Genomic DNA, 25,098 nt, shown 5'->3' with positions numbered 1-25,098 from the left:
TGGTCCTACAAGTCTAAGAGGGATGCTAATTAAACTAAGCATCATCCTGAAACAAACTAATCTTGAGATAAGAAGCTAGAAGGATCCATTAAGAAAACCTTAATTGTATTTATTGAGTGCCTGCCACCATTCTAGGTGCTGAGGATCAAATGCTGAACTAAGAAACAAAAGTCCTATTCTCGTGGGACTTACATTCCAGTGAAGGAGACACGTGATAAACAAATAAATTCATTTTAGATAGTGATGAGTGGTAACAGGGTAATGGGGTAGAGAATGACTACATGAAAAGTCCTCTCTGAGGAAACTTCGATTTAACCTGGCTGACTGATGAAAGAGAACCAGTCATGCAACAGTTTGGGAGAAGAGCATTCTGAGCAGAGAAAACAGTAAACACAATGGCTATGAGACAGAAGCAAGTGTGATGTATCAGGGGAGCAGAAAGAAGGCCCAGAGTACTTGTGGCATAATGAGTCAGGAAAGAGTGGCAGGAGGTGAGGTCAGAAAGACAGGAGCAGGACCACATTATGGTACTGCTGGCATTGTACCAAATTTAGACTCACAGGAAGTTTTTAGAGATGTCACGCACAGAGAGACCTCATTGTCTGGCAGTAACCACATGCAGTGTGAACAAATATTCATGAGAATATGAAAGATACTCCCTGGTGTATGGGGATGGGTGGGGGGCATGGTGACTTTACACGGGAACTAAAGAGAGTAAGTTAGTGAGCAGGCAGAGGTGAAAACTAAAGATTTTGACCTATTATTGTTACTGCACTCCATCAGTACTCACAGACAGCTGACTGACCCTTACGAAACTTAGGGATACATTGGTAACTAGAGGAGAAAGAACGCCAATATTCTTTTCCTCACTCAGAATCATCTGTTTTCTTGTAAAGTTTCCTCTCTAGGTTCCTGAGAAGCCCCTTCTTGAGATGAGACCAGTTGAAGAACAGAGCACTCCCTCCTCATTACTTCCTAATAATGGTATCCCCATCATTGACTCCAAATTTCCTCCTGTGGGGTTTTTGGAGCATGGTAAAAGCTAGAAGAAATAATTTGGGATCTCTGAAGTAGAAGAGAAACCCATGAAGTCTACAGGGCATGTTTCTTATGTGCTGTGCATCTAGAGATAGTCCTTACATAATTTTGGTTTATTTGGAAACCAATATTGTTAGACAAACCTGGGTAAATAGGTCATTCCTGAGTTGTAATTGCCTCTTGTCTTTAAGATTCCTACAGACAAGGATTATTTGTCTGGCACATAGTAAGCACCAAACATACATTAGGCGAATAAATAATGCTTCCAGAAAATAAAGCCTTACAGGCTTATAAAAATTAAAGATACCACAAAGCAAAATAAAACAGCTATGCACATTAATTTTTTAAAACTCTGTATATTTATAGATATATAGATCTAAAAGAAAAATAACTGTAACATTCATTCATCCAACAAATTCATTTTTAGGATATCCACTATGTAGCATGCACTGTGCTAGAAGCTGCAGATAGAGAAAAAAAAGAGTAAGACAGAACTTTATGGGAAGCAGAGGCCTGTAGTACAGAGTGTAGAAAGAGCTTTTTTGTGTGTGCTCTGATAAAGTAAGCGGGGGGGGGGGCTCAGAGAGTTACTGGTAGAGAGGTCAAGAAAAGCAAAAAATGCTTCCTAGAAGAGCTGAATGTAAGCTGTTTTGTTTTGTCTTGTTTTGTTTGTTTCATTTTGTTTTAGATAAGTTCAAATACCTTTAAGCAGAACATTTAGAGTTCAAATTCCACCCTATCTAGACCAGTGGTTCTCAACTAAGAGTGATTTCACCTCCTAGGGAAAATTTGGCAATGTCTGGAAACATTTTTGATTGTCACAACTGGCTGTACGCTACTGAAATCTATTAGGTAGAGGCCAGGGATGTTGCTAAACATCCTACAATACACAGGACAGCCTCCTACAACAAAGAATTATCCAGTCTAAAATGCTGATAGTGCCAAGACTGAGAATTCCTCATCTAGAATGAGAGAAGAATTAGGAAGTACAACACAAAAAAACCACAAATACATCACTTAGTAGAGGTTACTCTAATGCAATTAATGATTACTAATAAGGAATAATTTAATTAGCTGCCTCACTGTACATCAAAAAAATACAAATAAGAAAACAATCAATTAAATTTTATGGTGACTATAAATAAAGTACTTAAGTCTCATGATATGTACAATTCAAATATTTATATTAATCAGTCTTATTCCGAACATTACATATCAAACCTAGGGTCTCAGGAAAACATTGCTTGATTAGAATTCCAAATTAAAGAATGTCAAATAGAAATTCTGATTTTTTTTTATAGCTTTCAGCTTCTAGAATGGAAAGACTTAGCCCATTCCTTTTGAGTTTAAAATTACATTACATAGTCATATGTTCAGCATTCTTTAACTAGATACATTTGCTCCCTAAAGGAAGTTTATAACTTGTAAAAGGAGTTTTATGCAGAATACAAATTGAGAGTATTACATTACTATCTCTTGAGGACACTGAGTTGTGCAAACAGCATCACTTTATCTGACGTAGAGGCTTTGGATTGGTCTATCTGTTCACCCTAGGGCTCTCTGGAATTATAGATCAGGGACATCACTGTCATACCCCAGCTGCTGCAGAAAGCTAGTAGCGGAAAAGGAGATTTATGAGTATTTTGGTTATACTCAACCAAGGATACAAGAGCTATACAACAGGGAGCCTAGTGGCTCTAAATTGTAGGCATTATGCAAAAAGAAAATGCAGAGTTGGGTGTCAAGGGAGTCCTCCAGGAGCAATAGAACATCTTTGTGAAATCTCTAAAGAATAAATTTAACAGTTATTAAAGAACACCACCCTGTTGTTGTAGACACTAAACTTTATAACACCAGAAGGGATACAAGGAATTTTCAGGAAAACATCTGTCATTTAACGGTGATAGTGACCTCAGCACTGACAAGCAATTCAAATCCCAGTTGAATAGAGTGATTTAACCCTTTAGGGGTGGCTGTTTGGAGTTCTAACATTAGCAGATTATTAATATCCTTGCCAGTAAAGGAACTTTGATGCCAAAGGAAAACAAATTCATTGAGAATAACTATGATTAATTCTGTTATATGAGACACTGACGAATTATTTCCCTTCAATGATATGAAAATATCAGGTCATGATATTTTCTTAATTTTGACCAAAGCCCTGTCCTTAGAGAGAAATGAGTAGATGTAATGTAATCTTCACCACAAGTTACGAAAGATCAAAACTAGGTCAAAATATTTTGGAAAAAAAACTAAATTTCTGCATTAACATTATAAAAAGATTTACCAAGATAATACTTCTCTATTTTGTCTCTAATTAAAAGTTAATTTTAAAATAAATAAGCTCGATTTTCAGGTAACAGCAGGCAAACTAAAATTTAAATGTTCAGAGCCAACTGCGCACACTGGATAGTGCTGGGTGTTTACTTACATTCATTTAATCTTTGTAACAATCTTGCAAGGAAAGTAGCACTATATTCATTTTATAGATGAGAAGACTGAGGCTTTACTTAATTTAAATGTTTTTTCCAAGACAGACAGAACTAGAAACTGGTACAGCAGGGGAAGGGGATGGGTAATCGTAAGGAAGAAGATCTGCTGAATCCCAAGGCTAGTAAGCTGTGTTACACCATGCTGCCACAAGAAATTACATTTTTATTTGTGTCAGACACATGAATATTAAAAGCCATCACTTGAAAGAGAAAGCATTAATACTGTAAGTTGATTATGAGCTCCCCTAAGCACCATACCAATATATCCAATTCCTTACTTGATAAAACCACTTCAGTGCCCCACAGGCAATGTCAACATGCCCCAAAATTGATTTATTATCTTCCCCACCTAAACCTGATCTTCTTCCTGTTTCTCTTACCTCAAGAAAGAGTATCAACATCTACCTTGATACAAAGGAAAACAGATCATAAGGAAATACAGTACACAAAAACTATTACCTGGGTGACTGGATTCTGGGTATTTTTTATTTTATTCTTTATACTTCTCTGTATTTTACAGGTTTGGGTTTTTTTTAATGTTTACATTATAACAGATGATTTTATCCTTTTTTGTTTAAAAAATAAAAAACAGAACATGGTAGAGTAAAAGTCTCCACTTTCCCAATGCAACTTCGCTCCTCACATGTAAACACTATTTGTGCATCCTTTCAGACATTTTTTCTATATAAACATATTTTTTATTTTTATGCATTTCTGTACAAATGTATAGTTTGTACGATGTACAGTTTGTACAAATGTATAGTTTGGAATTTGTATATTTACATTTATACATATAGTTTTTCCTAAGTGAACCTCTAATATATACATTATATTGTAAGTTGCTTTTTTCCTCTTAACAATGTGTCTCAGAAATGTTTTCAAGTCAAATAATATAGATCGATCACTCTCACTCTTTCTAATGGCTACAGAGTATTCAATTGTGATGTCTGTATCATAATTTAATTATGCCCCTTATTTCTGGGAATTTAGGTTGTTTCCAAATTCTCGTTATTATAAATAATGCTGCAAAAACCACTATTATAGATATACCATTTCAGCAATTCTCAGACAAAAATACACACACACACACTCTTATCATTTCTGGTGCTTAGATGTACCTTACAACTGAAGGCATGTTACCATCACTGTCAGCCAGGTAGTATTGTTATGTAAAAAACTTTTTATTTGGTGGGGGGGATACCTTCCCTTCCTGTAAGAGAAAAAAGCATTAGCCTCAATACATTTTATATTAGATAAAATACGTATCTTTTTATTCGTGTGTATTTCAGACATTTGTGTTTTCAGGCAAATACATAGCTATTCATGGGTGGAATTGCTGGATTAAAGGGAATGCGCATTTTAAATTTTGCTAGGTACTTTCAAATAGCCCTTCATATAAGGTGAGGCAATTCATACAGCCATTGACCATCTTAGAAAGGGCTTGTTTTCCTCACCAAGAGTGGTTATTATAAATCTTTGAAAATTTATCCACATAATGGTTGATAAACTGGAACTCTCTATTGATTTCTTTTACTCTTTTGTCTCATACATATTACAAATATTTTCTCCCCTTCTGTTACTCTTCTTTCAACTTTGTGTACAGTGTCTTTCACCCTGCAGTTTTTCTTTTTTTAATGTACCAGATTTGTCACACTTTTTTTTTATGGCTTCTGGGTTTATATCTTGCTTAAAAGACCTCCACCTCAAAATTATGATTTTCCAACAGTTTAATACTCATGCAGTTTTTTAAAAACTCTTTATCTCTGTAATCCACTTGACATTTATTTTTGTGTATTGTGTGGTATAGGTATGTCTTCTCCCAATGTGGCTATTCTACTGTCTCCAAATCATTCATAGGCTACTTTATTGTTTACCCATGATTTTAACATATACTATATATCTACACATTACAAGTCTGTCTTTTTAATCTTGCTTCATTGATCTATTCATCTGTTTGTCTGTAAGATGCTTATATTGTTTTGTTGTATGTTTCTAACAAGAAACGTAAGCCAAATTTTCCTCATTGTTCCTTTTTTTTTTAATTTATCTTTCTTGGTTATTTACTTTGCATAAGAATTTCTGAATTAGCTTAAGTGTAATAATACTGCTACTAATAACCCTAATAGCCATTCTCCCCTTTTCCTACAATACCTGCTCTTTTAGTTGGGAACACAGCCAAATAGAATAAACACAATTCCTAGCCTTCCTGTCAGTTAGATGTGTACATGTGTCTGTTTTAAGCAACAAGATTCATGTAGAAAAGCAGGCACAATTTCTGGGAACTGTTCTTAAAGTGAAGGTGTATACCTTTCTTCTTTTTCTCCTTCTCTTCTGGCTGGCAGATAGACAGGATGACTGAACACAACAGATTTTGAAGATGGCAGAGCAACAAGATAGAGGGAGCCTCAGTCTCTGACACCTTGAAGGGCACCACAAGCCCTGCTAGGCCCACCTGAACTTTTTACATGAAAGAAAGACTCTTCCATCTTCCTTAAGCCACTGTTATTCTTAACTTTCTCTAACAGGAAATACTAATCCTAAATAACAGTGGAAAGGGTACTTAATATATGAGTTCATCTGAGGATAACTGACATGTAGACAATATTTTTTACAGACAGGAACACAGAATAATTTTCTATTTATTCAGGCATTTTGTATCCTTCATTAAAATGTAGTTTTCCTCAAATGTAGCTTGCATTTTTCCCAATGTTTATTCCTAGACAGTATATAGTTCAGATTTTTGTTGAAATGGAATTTTTAAATTACATTTCTAATTGGCCGATGCTAGTCTATACAAAGGTACAGATTTTCATATGTTGAACTATTTAAAAACACTATCTTTTGTTATTTCTAATAGTTTTTCAATTCATTCTTGTAGATGTACTATCTCTACAATGACATTTCCTGAAATAACAACTGTGTTGTCTCTTCCTAATATTTCTATTTCTTAAGGTTAAGTATCCATCCTATAGCCAAGAGGCATTGTTGTCTTGATCATGACTTGATTGTGGATGTTTGCTGAAGTTTTCAGGTAGATGTCTTAGTCAAGTTAAAAAGGTTTCCTTCTAATCCAAAGTATTTCCTTACTCCTTCCCCTCTCCCCCTCCTCATCCCCCTCCAACTGCTCTACAACATCATAGAATGTAATAACATTAATAAATAAACTTTAAAAAATTGTAAACACATTTAAAAAGTCATATGCAATTTAAAGAAATTGAAAAAAAAAAAGTTTCTTGCTACTCCTAGCCTGCCAAAATTTAAATGAGTGCTAAATTTAAGGGAATGTTTTTCCAGCACCTATCAAGATTTATCACATGGTTTTTCAGATTTAATTTTTTTTCTAAGTTACAGTAACAGATTTAATAGATTGAGTTGCACTAGTAGATTATGTTGTATTCTTTGAATAAACCCTATATTGCCATGACATGTTATTCTTTTGAATTTAATTTTAATGTTTTTTCAATGATTGCATTTGTTCCTCAGATTGGTCTATCTTTAATGGACAATATTCTGGAATAAGAGGTATGCTAGCCTCAGAGACCAAACTGAAGTGTTTCGATGTTTTATATATCTAAAACAGCTTAAATAGGAATCCTCTTTCTTAAAAATTTCCTGTTTTATTTCCATTCAAATGCAAGCATTGTAAGGACAGCATTTTCTTCTAAATCTGGTTAGTATTTTTATTAATTGGTTTATTGATATCCACTTGTTAATTTCTAGTTCTATTGCATTGTGGCCTGCTTCACGGTCATTTTTTCATGGTATCTGAAAAGAAATACTCTATAACTATTAAAACTTGTGACCTATATGATTCAAAATCTGTTTCCTCAATTTTGAGCTCTTTATCTGGCAATTTCTGAGAGCTGTGGCCAAATACGTAGCTATGATTGCAAATTTGTCAGTTTCTCCTTGTTTATTCAACAGTTTTTCTTTACATAAATTGATATCATGTTGTTTAGTGCACAGTTTTCAGCTGACTTCTGAAATCCTTGTATATTCTAAAATTGCTAAAATGTCCTTATTGTGCCTCTTGGTTGATAATTTGACTCAAGATAGAATTCTAAATTCAGAATAATTTTCCCTCGTAACTTTAAAAATAGCAATATCTTCTAGCATCCCAATGTACAGATAACAAGTCTTGAGACCAATGTGATTCTTTTCTTCTTATAGGTAAATTGTTTCTCTTTAGAAATTTTGAGATTTTTCTCTTTATTCTATTACAGAAATTTCATAAGGATTTATACTGTATGACCCCTTTTTCATTAGTTTTGCTCAGCACGAGTCTTTCATCAAAATAATTTTTTTCCTATTATTTTCTCCATTTTTTGCTCTCACCTTCTGAAACTCCTATACACACATACATATATTTGCTCCAAAGTATTTACTGAGTACTTACTATGTCCCTGGCACTGTGATATATGCAGGGTATTCAATAATGAAATCTCATGTAATACCGTACATGAGGAATCCATATAAAATTAATTATTACTATAACTAGTAAATTATTATTCTATATAATACTAATTACATTTAAATGGTTGTTTTTCCCCTGCATTGCTTTCCCAGCAATTCTTTCTGCTTGTTAAGTTTGGTTGTTTGTCTCTATTTATAATGAGAGCCTAGTAGTCAGCAAGCTTTTCCTGTAAAGGTTAGGTTTTGTGGTCCATACATAGTATCTATCACATAGTCTTTGTTTTGGTTTCCTACACTGGGGAAGAGACTGCCTCTTCAGCAAATGGCACTGGGATAACTGGATATCCATATGTAGGAGAATGAAACTAGACTTGTACTTCTCACCATATACCAAAATCAACTAAAAATGGATTAAAGAATTAAATGTACACCCTGAAACAATAAAACAAGAAAACATAGGAGAAACACTCCAGGAAGTGGGACTGGGCACAGACTTCATGAACATGACCCCAAAAGCACGGGCAATCAAAGGAAAAATAAACAAATGGGATTATATCAAACTAAAAAGCTTCTGCAATTAACAGAGTTAAAAGACAACCAACAGAGTGGGAGAAAATATTTGCAAAATATACATCTGACAAAGGATTAATATCCAGAATATACAGGGAACTGAAACAGCTTTACAACAAAAAAACAAGTAACCCAATTAAAAAATGGGCAAAGGAGCCGAATAAGCATTTCTCAAAGGAAGATATATGAATGGCCAACAGACACATGAAAAAATGCTCAACATCACTCAGCATTCAAGAAATGCAAATCAAAAAAAAAAAAATCAAAAAAAAAAAAAAAAAAAAAAAAAAAAAGAAATGCAAATCAAAACCACACTGAGATACTATCTCACCCCAGTTGGGATGGCTAATATCCAAAAGACTGTGAATGATATGCTGGCAAGGTGGCAGAGAAAAAGGAACTCTCATACATTGTTGGTGGGACTGCAAAATGGTGCGGCCTCTATGGAAAATGGTAAGGAGGTTGCTCAAACAATTACAGATAGATCTACCATATGATCCAGCTATCCCACTGCTGGGAATATACCCAGAGGAATGGAAATTATCAAGTCAAAGGTATACCTGTTCTTCAATGTTCATTGCAGCACTATTTACAATAGCTAAAACTTGGAACCAGCCCAAATGTCCATCATCAGATGAGTGGATACGGAAAATGTGGCATATCTACACAATGAAATACTACTCTGCTATAAAAAAGAATGAAACACTACCATTTGCAACAACATGGATGGACCTAGAGATAATTATATTAAGTGAAACAAGTCAGGCACAAAAAGAGAAATATCACGTTCTCACTTATTTGTGGGAGCTAAAAATAAATAAATAAATAAATACACAAATAAACGGGGGAGGGAGGGAAGAAGACACAACAATTACAGTTCCTTGAAGTTGATACGACAAGCAAACAGATATGAGGTTGTTGGGAGGGAGGGGGGAGAGGAAGGGGGGAGAGAGGTTTTGGGAATGGGCCACAATAATCAACCACACTGCATATTGATAAAATAAAATAAAATAATATTTAAAAGAAATAAAAATGTAAAATCCATACATAAACAGATTGGGGTGGGGGGCCGCAGATGGTAGTTTTCCAATCACTAGAGTTCTCAGTATTACCTGGAGTTTATTTTCTCAGCTTGAGTGAAAAAGTTTATGGCATATTTTTGAATACAAAGAACCTCGCATTTTAACTGTGTGAGGAGAAAGAGAAACAATGAGGAGGAAAAGTGGGAAATGAACAGCCTTTTGTTTGCTTGTCTTCTAAGTATGAGGAATCAAAGCTCCTTGTAGTATCCACAATACACCTGGGGCATTAGCACACTTTCATGGCCCCTATATAGGAAGGTAGTTTTTTAAAAGTTCATGGAAAAATTCGTATTCTACAAACTTCCTGAAGTACCCTCGTATACGTACTGTCTCACTTTATTTGGCAAACAGCAAGCTGTGTTATGATAGTTTATTTATGGTTTTAGTTTGGAGGAATTCTGTGGAACAGCACCTCTGAGCCCAGAGACTTGAATTAACTATCTAGTCCTTGAAAAATCTGGCTTACCACACTAGACAGCACCCCCAACCCCACACACCCCCCCCCCACCCTCACAGCTGCCTCTAAAATGGGAGGTAATTCCTTGATTATCATCTCCATGTGGCTGTCACTTCCTGGGATCTCCTGGTTTTACCAACATCTGATTCCTTGTTTTATATCTTCTAGTGATACCTTGCAAGCACCCTTGTTGTCATTTCTAGTGTGTTTATAAATTTATCTTTATTTCTGTAATATTTTATCATTTTATTTCTTCTGTAATCCTAACACAACTTTTTAGAAAATGACTTGAATCCACCATGGCATTTTGATCTGGAACTCTCCCAAATTCATACTCTTTACTTATCCAATAACTAAGCTGTTTGTAATTCCTTTCCACACTTCATGCTGTTTCATATCTCCCTGTCATCAGAGAGGCCATCTGTCACCATCAACATCGCCTCATCCTTACCCTCAACATAATATATATATATATATATATATTTTTTTTTTTTTTTTTAAAACAAAAACCAGTAAAATAAGGAAAAGAGGAAGGGAAAAGTAAGGAGACTAGTCTGGCTGTTTCTGAGGAAGCCTAAAATGGTGGCATGGTCTACTCACTTTACTGCTGCAAAGAATCTGCCCTCCAGCCCTACAGGCTCCCTGATTTTGTCTGCATACCAAATAGGGATCCAGCCCTCTGAGTAGGAACTATAACTATCAAATAAAGTCAAATTGTTAACCTATAATATGAATTGTAACTGTCACATTGACTGAAACATTTCTGCCTGCATGACTACTCAGTCCATTTTCTGCCCATGAGCAGATGTCAAAGCATAGTCAAAAGTCTGCTTGTAACTAATGCCACTGAATTGTGCACTCAAAAATGGTTAAGTGGTAAATGTTATGCTAAGCATATTTTATAATAAAAAGCTTATTGATACAGTAAGATGTCATGGGGATACATTCTGAGAAATGAATCATTAGGCGATTTTGTCACTGTGCAAACCTAGTTTGTACTTACACAAACCTAGACGGTAGAGTCTACTACACACCTAAACTATACAGTATTGCATGACAATCTTATGGGACTACTGTTTTATATGTGGTCCATTGTTAACTGAAAAATTGTTATGTGGTGCACGATTGTATTAAAAATAAGGATGATTTGCTAGACAAACTGAATGTTAAATAATATGTCTAATATAACCTGACGGTATCTACTTCCATAGTAAGAACAATCTTACCAACAAAAACAGAATTCTCAAATATGTTCCATAATACACTACCAACATTTTCCTTTGTAGTTCTTTTTGTGTGTGTGTCTGTGCATAAGAGAGCATGTTATATTGGAAAACTACTATTCCTGTTGACTTCACGATATGTTTCTAAGTTTTAGACTCCCAGAAATGTCTGTTACAGATCATTCCAATGCTTTCATAAAATATTATGGTGAATCCCAAAAATCTCCTGTTTTGATATGAGAGTCATAGGCACCAGAAATTTGTTTGAGGGCCCTATCAATGTTCTCAAAGTGCAATCACTGACCACTAACTTCAGAATCACCTGGGATACCTTTTAAAAATACATCACCTCCAAAGACTATGTTCTAGTAAACCTGAGGTGGTACCCCTAAATCCTCACTTTTACAAAAATTTAAGAATTACTGCCCCTTTCTAACATGTAAGGTGACCTGAAGGATGAAGAGTCAGCCAAGGAAAGCTGATATAGGCTAGAAACAGAAAATGCAAAAGGTCTCTGTCGGGAAGACCTTCATCAAAAAAGTTACAGAAGGCCATTATGGCTGCTACAAAGAATGGCATAATATAAAGTTGGAAAGCTAGGCCAGATCTGACCACCACGATAATGAGTTTGGATTGTACAGTACAAAAGGAAGTGGAAGATTAGCATTATCTCAATTACATTTTTAGAAGATTTTACTTCTGTGTAGAAAAATGAGTCTAGCAGGGTAAGAGTAGAAGCAAGATTAGTGAATGAGCTATTTCATTGGTCCAGGAAAGAGATGATAGTGATTTGAACTGTGTTGGTAGCAGCAGAGATAGAAGAGTGGGCAGATAAATTTTGGAAATAGAATAGACAAACTTCCTGACAGATTGGAAGTAGGAAGTGATAAAAGTGAAGAATATAGTATATAGTCTCTATGCATCTGCCTTAAACACCTATGTAGGTCATAAATAAACTTCTTTGGTTATTAGAACTACATATCTTGCTTTTTAATAAAGAAAACAAGAAACATTTGGAAAACAAGTTGAAAGGTTATTAAAGATCATCTATAAATCATTATTATAAAAGGAATGCAAATATAACCATTAAGAATCACAAAATTTGATCTGCCTATAAACTGCCATCTACAAATTATCCAATAGGAAATACAAAAATTTGAATTTCTGAATTAAACACAGTAACAAAATATACTTTATTAATACCTTGCAAATAATTAGGTCTATATAAAGGCACATGCTGCCCACAAAAATTACTTAGATGGGTCTTTCCTATCTCTCATTCTAAAACATTTACCTAGAAGTTGTTACACAGGATCCTAATTAAACAGGATTCAAGCCAAAAGTTTCATATCTCAATCAGATTACCAGAGACATTCATTTTGAAGACACCCTACTTAGTGTCGAAAGTACCAAATACTAATTATAACCCAGAGGAATCTATTATTCTTTTACCTTACCCTTTCTACAAATATTTTAAAATAAAGTAGAAACAAGAAGATTAATCAAGCTCTATTACCCTTAAAATCTGAACTCCTTAGCAAAGAGGCTTCCTGAAGCCTATTAAGTCAATACAGACTCCTAGATCTAGGATACACATTTCTCTAGTCTCCAACTAACCTTCTCTTATTTGGCTTCAGATCCCTACAATTAGATATGAGTGCCTACTGGATATTCCCAGCTTAAAGGTAAGCAAATCCAGCTCACCTCAAAAAAACCATATTGGACCAGAAAACCTAGTTTTAAAAGCTCTGTTCTATGCAAATAGAGAAATTATCTGTGAGATTCTATAAATGCCCATACATTCATCCACTTAGTGCTTTACTGCTTAATATATCCATATTTCCATCCATTAAATGCCTCAAAATTTTGAGAAGCTAGTTTTATTGAAATAGGTCCCCCCTCAAAAGAATAGATTCAAAGAAATAAGAACAGTGCTTTTCAGTGACATAGAGAGATGGTCATTTGAAAATAAATGACTTAAGAATAGATCATCTGTCAATCTCATGTTCTCTTTTTAAATATAAGCCATAAAAAGTAAAAATAGGAGAGAAATATTTAAGAGAAATAATTATTTAAAAAAAAAAAAAAAAGTTTGCATTTTGGTTCTTAAGCCAAAAACAGACATGACAAAAGAACTAACACAACTATGGAAAACTTACTTGTATTCAAATGTATTTTCAGAAGATTTCAAGATTTGACACAGGCACAGAAAAAAGGAACAAACGAAAACAAACATAAACAAGGTCAGTTATAGAGTGACCTGTATTTGAAATGTATTTTTTAAAAATTTTTTTTAGTCATACTCTTTAAAAATATGACAGAAAAATTTTTTAAGTCTTCTCAATCATCTTGAAATATTTGTGAGCTAAACTCATCATTAAGGCAAATCTTGATTTTAAACACTCATTGTAAATAACTGATGAACTCTGTTTCATTTAATTGCTAATCCAGGGAGAAAGTTTTTGTAAAAAAACATTTTATTGCTACAAAGGGGAAACATAGTCACAAAAAGCCTTTAAGTGTATCTTAAAGCAAACTACTATTCAATGTTCAATGTGGTAAAAAAATACACAGTCAGAGCACAACATACTTGCCCAATTTATCTCTTCTAGGGTAAGTATTCAAAAAATTAATGCACACTTGAATATTCACTCCCAAGAGCAGCATTTAAATTCAAATGATTAGAATAGATATACTAACAATAATACACATCTGTTATCCTTAACACCAGTAAAGTAATAAAAATTAAGCTTAAAAATTATACAAACAGTTCCTCAGATCTAAGTTTGGTAGCTATAAAAATTAAACTAAAATAATCTTACCTTCATTTTATGAAATGCCAAACATTAAGAAATTATATAAAACAAATTTTAATGTGTGGAATGCATGCAACATTGTTGTTAACTCATATTTTAAGCTATTAAAATTCTTACCCTTTTCCACATTAGGATAGAAATTTAAAGCTCCTTTTAAATCTAATAGCATGTATTTAATTTTCTGCAGGTTGCTCAACAGGGAAGTCAACAGGCTCTTCCTTTGCTTCTTCTTCCTCTACTTCCTCTGCTTCTCCCACTCCCTCTACTTCCCCCACTGCCCCTCCTCCTCCCTCCACTGTCCCTACTTCCCCCCCTCTCTCCCCCTCTATGTCCCCCTCTCCCTCTACTCCTCCTTCTTCTCCAACTTCTCTCTCTCCCACTTCCTCCACTTCTTCCACCTCCTCTGCTTCCCCCACTTCCTCCACTTCTTCCTCCTCCTCTTCATCCTCTTCTTCTTCTTCAATAGGTTCATCAATCTTTTCTTCATCATCTTCATCTCCTTCTATTTGCTGATCCTGAGAATGATCTTGAATTTCAAAAGGATTTTCACCCTAAAAACATGAGAAATGGCTTTTAAAATCAGTACGTTTATTTTCACATCAATAAAAGGTTTATTTGCTAAATCATGAAGAATTAATACTATTTGAAGCTTTTTATTTTAACTTATGACAAATCCATTAAATACTTGTTGAGTACCTATTTCATACCAATTTGGATTTATAACTGAATGAAGGCATTACTATATACTCCATAAACTGAAGTACTTAAAGGCCATTTTTTCTTAACTGAATTTCTAAAATGATATATACATGACAAGATAAATATGTCTTTTATGGTAGAAACAAAACAGATGATGCAAAGATTTACATTCTACTTAATTACACCAGTATTCAGGGTACTACTGTTGTAGGATCTCTTTTAAATGCAAGTAAAAAACAGGTAGTTTGTTTCACCTACTAGATACCATGCCTTACTTCTACTTTTAAAAGGTAGACAAATCTTTAATTCATTAAACATTCACAGGTACAATTTTATTTTAATGTTTTATTTTAATACTTGAATTATGTATCTCGATCCAATCTCACATAAATCGGACCATATTAGAAGACTATATTCATATAGTAAGAAATGAAGAGGCAGTGAAGGTTATTAAGTAAGAAAGTATTAAGATTGGTGCTACATTTTAAGATGAACCAGGTAGGAATGTGCAGGATGAAGTGGAGTAGCTAGGCAACAAATACTAGTGAGAGGATTACTGTAATAATCCGGAAAAGGGAAATGTAAAAGATGTGGTAACAACATTAACAGAATAGGTAAATCAGAATGGGGAAAGGGAAAGCAGAGGGTGTATGCTATATATTATCAGAATTTATGATGTCTAAATGTCTAACTGGCAGTAAAAATTTGCAACTCAAAAGAGAGGAGAGTTCAAAGTAAGATATTCACATTTGTGAATTGCTTGCATAGAGTGCATAGTGAAGTTAGGGTCTTAAATGGGATAGCCATGAGGGGAGCCTGGAGGAGTAAGTAGAAAGGGCTGAGAATAAAACCCTACAAAAATACCTATACATGCAGCTAAAAGTCAGGAGAAGGAATACTTGGAGAAAGCCCAGGATAGTAAAATATTATCTGGCAAAACAGAGTTTTAAGAATAAGTGGATCAAGAGTATCAAATAAAGCAAACAGATAAAAGTAGAAAAGGACTGAAAAAGGTAACTGAGTCATCATCATTAATGTTGAATGAGGGTTCTTGAGGATTTATTATGCTATCCCTTTTATTTTTGTATGTTTAAAATAATAAATAATAACATTAAAATTTTTTTGAAGGCCAGAAGATTTGATAATTACATCACTGGTAATCCTCAGAAGAGTGGTTTCAAAAGTATGACATAAGCGGGAGTTAGACAGCAGCATATATGTCCAAGAATATATCTTTACAATTTCCTGTGAAGCTCTCAAACAACACAGGCCCTGATCCCACACTGTGAGATTTTAGTCAAGTACTGGAGCTTGCCCGAATCAATCTTAGACCTCCTGAATCAAAAATCCCAGGGGAGAAGCCTGGTAACCTGCATATTTAAGAAGCATTTCAGGAGATATTATCAGAGAAGTTTGGGAAACTAATTCAGAAAGTTTGAAAAAGGGCCTCAGCAGCTTTTTATTTGATCTTAGCCTCACGGGTGTTTTAGATTACATTCATCCAGTTGAGAACTACTAGGATAAAGAGTGAATAATAGGAAGTAAAGTGCACAATGCAAGGTAAATAATTTTTCAAGTATGGTGGGAAGAGAAGAGATAATAAATTGGGGAGGGCCAAAGTGTAGGAAAACTTAGGTGATTTTTAGTTTAGGGAACTCAAAAGCATGTCTGTTTGGGGAAGACTGAAAAAATAATAAACGGGAAAAAACAAGTAAGGGGAGAGATACCAATGAAATAAGAACACAGATGAAGGACAAAGGATTTTCCCTCACAGATAACAATAAAGGTGAGAAAACACACATAAATCTAAGGCAGAAAGGAGAACACTTATTGAACTCACATCTATTGGTCTCAATCTCCTTAACTCAAAAGAAGAGATAAGAATATGGGAAGTGAAGGGAGTAAGGATGAAATTTGGGAAATGTGAAGAGCGGAAAAAGTTTGAAACAGTCACTAAAGGAAACTATTAATAAGTAAAATTATTGTGAACCGAGTGAAAATCTGGCAAACATAGGGCTGGCACAATTCCATGATATTTTTCAGGAAGATCAACATTTAATAAAGCTAACCACAGGCGGCATGGCACTGGGAACTGGCAAATGGTGGAAAAACAAATAAGAAAGGAATTTTAGAACAAAGGGGTGACCAGGAGTGTCCAGAATAGGGAGTGAAAGTAGAACAAGCTGATACAGTGGGAGAATTAGGAGAAACTGATGAACTGATCATCCCGATGCAGATAAAGATTTGAAAGGGTATTCTGTCAGACTGAGAGCACTTGAAACTGAAAGAGTTTTAAGCCATGACCAGAGCTGACCATGAGTAGAGGATGTTCTGAGGAACGACAACAGGAAACTGAGCAGACAGGAATGTTGAACAAAGGGAAATCATTGAGTAATGTGACACCAGTGCTTCTTGAATTTTGACATGTTTATGAATCAACTGAGGATCTTGTTAAAATAAAGATTCTTATTCAGTAGGTCTGGATAAGACTAGAAATTCTGCATTTCTAATGAGCTCCCAGGTGATTCCAATACTGCTGGTCCATGGATCACATTCTGAATAAAAAGGTTCTTAGAGTTCTTCTCAGTTCAGGTGCTTTCTCCACAACATGCACACGAGCAAGACACTCCTACCAGTGATGTCTTCGTGAAGTGACTCAATTGTGTGGCTTGAACACACTGTACAGAAATTCTAATTTGTATTCTTCCCTCATTAAATATTACTTTCATACATCAGTAGAAACCATTAACTTGTCTGTGATAAAGCAAGAATAAAAATCTAATGTTTGCTAATTTAGCTATGACGCTCTTGTCTTTTTGATGCCATACCTCCCATAAAATTGGGTTTCAATTCAGGGCTTCATTCATCTTTTAAAGTGGTGTCAAGAATATAGTAAACAGTGACAAATTGATCAGCCAATTAGAAAATAAGTCCCAAGAACAAGCCAAAAAGAACTTAGATTATTCAGCTCAGGAGTCACTTGACTGAGGGATAATTTAATGGTCATTATATATATATCAGGCCTCTTTCACAGAGTAGCTGTTAAATACCACAAGAGCCAAAATAAACAAATCCTCTTTAGCATATAAAATAAAGACTTACATACTAATGTCAATAACAGACTTGTAAATCACCAGTGTAACAGCTCTCTTCAGTGTAAAATGATTTTAAGTTAACTATGATTTTATAAAAACTCAAAAACTAACCTAAAATTTATTTCTATTAATTTCCGGAATAATAGTAAGTTCTTATTTGTATAAGTGTTCATATGAAATTTTGTGTAAACAAGGATTCAAATAATAATATATGGCAAAAATCTTGAGGATAAAGTGGGCCAAGTATACCCAATTGTTCAAAACTGAGTTTCCAAAAATTATGGGCAAATCTCCTTTCTTCTGGCTTCCTGATTTCATCAGGGAGCTTCTTCTAGAGTAACACATCTGACCTCCTGCTTCCCTTCCAGCTTTTGTCCAAGGAAGAGCAATGACTTATCCAATTAGTATGCCTGGAAAAAGAAACTGGGCATGGACAACTCAATCCCTTCTGAGTTCCCTCTTTTGGTCTTCCTAGCAACTGAGAGGATACATTCTAGTACATCCTAGGACATGTGGCTAAGTAGAGGAAGGCTGTTGTTGTCCAGTTGGGCCAGTAATAGAAGTTGGGGGAGAGGTAAGTCTACCTAATTTAAGAGTGAATTATTAAAGTCCACAGTAACTACATATCTAAAACATATTTTCCAAGTCAACCTTTTTTTTAAATCAAGAATAAAGCTGACATTTTGATGTTCTATGTGACTTTTGTGTATCTCTCAATTGATTCAGAGCTAAAAGGAGATAAGAGAGGCATCATTTACTACTCCCCTCCCCTTCTCAATCCCAACAATCAGGAAAAAAGATGCTTTACCAATATTCAAGATAGTAAGTAAAATTCTTCCTAATATGTTGTACTATATTTAAATATCACAAAGGATTACTATGTTACCATTTAATTATTGGAGTACTACAATATTACCCAGAAAGCTTTTGCCCTAAAATCTTACCTTAACAAAACGTTCATATCGTGCCTTCACTATTGGATTATTTAAAATGCTTGTAGCAGTCAAGACACTCTCTCTTTTTATTTGTTCCTTATAAGCCTATGAAAAAGAGATCACACAGAGGGTACTTGAAAACGATGCCATGAAAAATATTTCCAAAACTAAAATTACATTTTATGCTCAAATCCTTATACTTAAATGATTTATATCCTGTCAAATTAAGCTACAGAGCAACAACAGCTACTGTGACCACAATCTTATTCATCTGTGGATTAAGACAATGAAGATTCAATAAGCCAATAAGTTCAATAGAAAACACTCAGTCCCCAAATACTATAAGTTTAGATCTACTAGATAGTTGCTTTCTCTCTTTTTTACTCTACATACACCTCACCAGCCCCCAACTACTAATTTTCATACTATCAAAAAAGAATAAATTTACATACTACAAGAGTAATCAGTCTTCCTCTAGACCATGGTTACCACAAGACTGCCTTACACAGAGGAGAAAAGGTAATAATATGGAACATCTAACTGCCAAAAAGGTGTCAAGGGAATATCAAGAGCAAAGAAAGGACAAAGATTAAAAAAAAAGACTGTATGTGCTCAAAGTGCCTAAAGAAGTCCAAGTTAAATGAAGTTCACTTCAATACAAAACATAAATTTAAGACTTAGATATGCTCTATTAGAAACTTAAGGTTTTAATATTTGAATCTTTAAATCTGCTTTTCAAATGAACTAGTTTCCCACAATATAAACATTTGAAGCAGAAATATGCTAATCAAAAAGAAAGTAAGTTTTTCAGGAATATTCTCAAAAAATGTAACAATGTTAACTGGTAATATTAGTTTTCAAATTAATTTTCCCCAACCATGAGAAAAATATATCAGTTATTTCAAATCTTTGCTTTTTTGTTCTAAAACACACACACATACACTCACAAGACTGTTTTAAAAGTTAATAATAAAATAACAGTTCAACAGCTATGATTTCCTAAATGCTTACTATTTATTACCAGGCACTATTTTAATTGCCTCTAATTGGTAGATGGTAGGACCACTTTTAATTCATCTAATCCTTCAACAATCACATAAGAGTAGAATGATTATCCATCCTCATTTTACAAATAAGAAAACTTGGACAAAGAAACGTTAATTTACTTGCTTAACATACGTTACATACTGAACCAGGAAGTCTTGCTCCAGAGCCCACCATGTTAACCAGTATGCTATACTGCCTCTCTGAGTATACTTATTCACATATGAGATTAATAGGACTGCATGGAAGTAGATGGATGTGAAACAATGGCCAAAGGGCAATAAGGGATTGATAGATAATTCAATGACTTTTTTGAGATAGATCCTAACTTACCTGCTTCCCTTTTATATGATCAGGAGATTTTAAGTGCTGCTGAACTGAACTATATAAAGCAGGGATATACAGACTACAAGCACTGCAGTGAACAGTCTCCACTTTCATCATGTGATCATCCACAGTAACACCTACAAGAGAAATCCAAGTATTAAAGAAATGATTCACATATTCTTATTTCTCAGAGATCAAGTTTTTACTACTTAGTTTCCATGATTATTTATACCCCTTCTTCCAAAAAAAGGATCAGAGTATGTAGGTTTATGTTGAGTTTTTCTATAAAACTAATATATAGATAACTGATTAAAATTAAAGGTGCAGTTACATTGTATTTCCTAAGCATAGTACACAATCAGGCTCTGAGGCTTATAAGTCTATCCCCAAAAAATATGAAGGAAAATATATGTTGATTTTAATAGTAAAATAAGAATTTTCATGATTATTGTGGGTTGTTACAGAAAAAAGATATCAAAATTGGATTCAAAAAGAACAATGTATAGTTGGAACTTGAAGATGGTGATTGGGGTTTATTACAGGCAAAGGTATATACAAGGGAAAGGTATGAGAGAAAATGGCACTCTGAGAATTGCAAGTAATTAGGTACAGCTGGGGCACAGAGTATAAAGAAGGGACAAAGAAGAGAAAAGAAAAAAGAGGAGGGCCTATGTTATAAAGAGCTTTATGTGCCAAGACTAGGAATTTGAACTTTATCCTGTAGAAGATGGGGAGCCACTGAAAGTTCCTGAACTAATGAGATCACGTAGTAGAATTAGAGATAAGAAAGACTAGAAATAAGGAAAATAGGAAAACACTACAACTGTCAAAAGAACGGGTAAGAATTTCTACAAATGCAATAAAGAGTAGGTAAAGAAACAGATTTGGAAAATATTTAAAAGATAGACTAGGACAAAGTGCTATGTATATGATAAGGAAAAAATAGGATAAACCCATACTTCTAACTTTGGTAGATAGTAGGGCCACTTAAGATAAATAAAAGAGATATTTGTGAGTTTTTGTTTTCCTTGTGGAATGGAGTATGCTCAAGGAGATGATAAATTTTGGGGAGATGTTAATTTTTTGTGACTGTTCAAGAGATGTTGGTAGGCAGCTGAATGTATGAAACTAGCACTCAGAAGAGAAATCGGTGCTAAAGACATAGATTCATAAGTAATCAACATACAGATGTTCATTTAAGCTCTGTAAGTAAAGGAACTCATCAGGAAGGAATGGAAAGGGAGATGATAATGGGGCTAATGACAGAGTACTGGAAAATACCAAATTCTAAAAGACTAAAAGAAAAAAAAAGCACAAAGACTAAAAAAATGACAAGGGATAAAGAGAACATTAGGCCTGTGAGGTGCCACAGAAACCAAAGAAGGAAAGATTCACATAGAATGTAGTTATTGAAAAATGTTACAGAAGTCAATGATTCAAAAGGACCTACAAAAGTTGGTGTTAGTAACTTCTGTCAGAGCAGTTTCAGTAGACTAACAGCAGCAGAAAGTTGTTTACTGTGCATAAAGTAATAAATGGGAGGGCAAGAAACAGAGTGTGGGCTATGCTTAAAGAAGCTGGCCATTTAAAAGGCAGGTTTTAGGAGAACTAGTGTCTGTTTCTTTCTTTTTTTCCTTTTTTGTTTTTGTTTTTTCAAAAAAGAGCATGTTTATAGGCTTCAGATATGAAATCACAAGAGAAGGAAAAATTGAAGACCAGGAGAGTTCATGATTTGAACTTACAAAGATGAGAAGGGATAAGAGAGACAGAGGACATGGAAGAAGTATCTTTCACCTAAAGGAAAAGATGACTTTTTCTCTAAAATTGAAGTGACGGAGGTAACAACACATGATACATTTGTAAGCATGAGGATAGGAAGGTAAAGTTCATTTCTGAGAATCTACTCAGGGCTACAGCATATATAACTCTGTACTATATCACTCTCAGGGGTTATCACTGACACTGAAACGGGTTATACTATATAAAATGTAGATGTAAATTTCTAAAACGATTTGGTTAAATACTTACCTTCCATAACATCTTTTTCTATTATTTTGACTACTTCCGTTTGATTATTTGTCTGTTGCTTACGAATAGATGTTTTCTTGAATTTATTCACCATGCATTCCTAGAAAACAAAACAGGAAGAATCCATATAGTTTTCAATAAGCACTTAGTATATGCTTAGAACCATGCTCATCCTATGGAAGATACAATGTCTGCTACATAAGAACTAATATCTGAACTAATATCAAAGAGCTTATGATTTATTTGAAGACAGTCATAAAATACTAGCAAACTACGAAAAGTATTCATCTTTCAAAATATATTTTAGGCATACAGAGAAAGAGACCAAAGAGGGCTGGAATAGTCAAGGTCTTCACAGGGTAAGTGGGTATTTAAGTCATAAATGACAGATAGGAACATGGTAAGGAAGGAAATTACAAAAAGAAATTTTAATTAAGGAACCCAATTCTGTAAATACAGAGGTCTGAATGACCACTGTATTTCTAACCTTCTAATAATTCTATCTCTTCTGCCCAAATTAATTTTATGTACAATTACCAGTCCAGCTCAAGTCCCTTCTTTAAGTATTCCTGGTCCCAACTATCTTCCCCTTCTCCAAACCCCAACAAATATTTCCGCATTCTTGGCATTGTCACTTAAGTGTACTATCTGAGTATCTGTAAATGTCTTCTGTTTCCAATTATTGTTAGTTCATTGACAGCAGTATCTGCATCTTTAGTGCCTGACATAGCACCTTTCACAGGTATTCAAGAAAAACTGTTAAACTGATGACCATATACTAATAATACAAAGGACACTAAACAGACACCAGGCTCTCTGACTCTGAATTCAGACTCTGCCACTTACTGATAGAGTTGCTTAACTGCTCTGAGCATGATCTTTCATATTAAAAAATAAGGTGTTATGAGGCTCAATTGATATAATCAAGGAAAGCACCGAGCACAACCCCAGCTATGTAGTAGACTCTCAATGGATAGCTGACTGCATCAATAAATAGTTGTTAAAGGAATCCTTTCTCTAACATCTCTACCAGAAACTACTGTGAAAAATGTAAAATGATTTTTCAAATAACAAATCCAAATTCTACTAGAAAGGAACTCACATCTAATTCTGGGTTAGTTTTACTACTCTTTCATTAAATAAACGGTAAATTAAATTTTTAGAATATAAAATGAAAGAAATGGGTAGCTGTGAAAAAATGAAATTATAGAAAATTCACATCAGATAAAGTGCTTCTCACTTCAAAAACAGCTACTTACATGCAAAAACTCCATAACCACTTTATCAAATTTCGTTTGTTTCTGAATATGATCTAATGTTTCCTGGTGTGAAGAACTTTCCAGATGCAGTTCAATATCTTTCTCTTCAAATGTTCGAAATTTACAAAATGAACATGTGAATGCCATCCTATAAGGAAAAAAAAGTTTTCTTTAGATATTGCCTTATTCACTTAGCATTCATAAGATACTACTGAAACTGATTTTACTAGCATAAATGACTTCCTTTCTTCCATTTAACAATTGATTTAAATTTACCTTAAGTTAGAAAAAATAGTATTTCTTTAAGTACCTATTTGTACAGCACAGTCATTATAATTATACAACTTTGTATTTCTGGCCTATCTGGGAGCTTCTGAATATAAAAGAGTAAGTGGGTCTACAAGCTATCCATTTCAAGTATAGGCCAATTAAAAAGCCAAAGCAAACCACAAGTATCAAGTTCCAAAGCTCCACATGTTATTTTACACTCATCCATCCTCAAGCTTGTAAACCACTAAGGTAGTATCAGCAAGGCCAGGTGGCACACCAGACAACCATAATTCACTCCAGGGGGCTCTTAGGTAATCAAAAGACCTGCCCCCTAAACACTACTTAAGGGTGACTAATAGCCTGGACTGGACAAATTTACATATTTAGAAGCAGAAGAACCACCCCAGGATGAGAGGCTCTTAAATTCTCCCATTTAACTGTTTCTATCTTATGTATATTGTTACTTCTTTTTCCTGGAATTATGACAAGAGTCTCCCTAACTAGTTTCTGTCTTTAGTCTCCATTTTACAATTAATTCCTTGCACTGCTATTAGATTTATTTCCCTGGTTGAGAGTATGGGCTGGGGAGCCAACTGTTGGGTTTATATCCTAGCTCCTTCTTTTGACTATGGGCAAGTTGCTTAACTTCTCTGGGCCTTAGTTTTCTTATCCTTAACGAGATGAAAACCTTTATAGAGGTGTTGTGAGGATTAAAAAATATTAATATGTATAAAGCCCTTAGAACAGTTCCTAGCACACAATAGTTACTTCCTTAAGGAAGTAACAAGCATATTACTGCTCCAAAGGCTCAAAAAAACATTTCAGCTGCCATCCAGGAAATTCCCTAATCTCTTCTATCTCTTTTTGGCTTTACACATCAATGCCTTTAACACTGTCTAGCATTAAATGCTTAAATTAGATTATACCTTTATCCCTTCTAGAGTCATATCTACATACCTTTCCATTTTCTTCCTCTTCCTTTTTTTTTTTTTTTTTTTTTTTTTTTTTGCAGCTGGCCACTGCAGGGATCCAAATCCTTGACCCTGGTGATAACACTGTACTCTAACCAACTGAGCTAACCAGCCAACCTGGCTTTCCATTTCCTGAATGTCAATATTCTATTTCTTTGCTTTTACTTCAAGCCATGCTCTCTACCTGGGCTGCCTCTCCTCCCAACTCCTCCTTCAATGTTACCATTCCTAGATAAGTTCAAATACCTCCTCCTCTATCATGTAGCCTCCCCTGATTTCCCAGCGCTCTTATTTAGAAGTTATCTTTCATAAGAGTACTTTGCACTTCTCTTTTGGCACTCTTCACCATATACTGTTGTTTGTGTACACCTCTCAAACA

The 25,098-nt window shown here is 34.5% G+C and overlaps 1 protein-coding gene across 3 annotated transcripts in view; it reads right to left on the bottom strand.

Moving 5' to 3' along the window:
- Positions 1-13,617: 13,617 nt before the first annotated feature.
- ZNF326 (zinc finger protein 326) overlaps positions 13,618-25,098 on the bottom strand; it is a 28,214-nt gene continuing 16,733 nt past the window's right edge. For all 3 annotated transcript variants that reach the window (XM_063105295.1, XM_063105296.1, XM_063105297.1), the window contains 5 exons: positions 23,479-23,626; positions 22,220-22,319; positions 20,198-20,328; positions 18,830-18,925; positions 13,618-14,642 (listed from right to left, as the gene is read on the bottom strand). In XM_063105295.1, the coding sequence (XP_062961365.1) occupies positions 14,265-14,642; positions 18,830-18,925; positions 20,198-20,328; positions 22,220-22,319; positions 23,479-23,626 (853 nt within the window). In that variant the 3' untranslated portion in view covers positions 13,618-14,264. The remainder of the gene's footprint in view (positions 14,643-18,829; positions 18,926-20,197; positions 20,329-22,219; positions 22,320-23,478; positions 23,627-25,098) is intronic.

This window comes from Cynocephalus volans, chromosome 8, assembly GCF_027409185.1.
Source record: "Cynocephalus volans isolate mCynVol1 chromosome 8, mCynVol1.pri, whole genome shotgun sequence".
Lineage (NCBI taxonomy): Eukaryota > Metazoa > Chordata > Mammalia > Dermoptera > Cynocephalidae > Cynocephalus > Cynocephalus volans.
The sequence above is the reverse complement of the archived record's forward strand: the minus strand, read 5'-3'. Positions and strand labels throughout refer to the sequence as shown.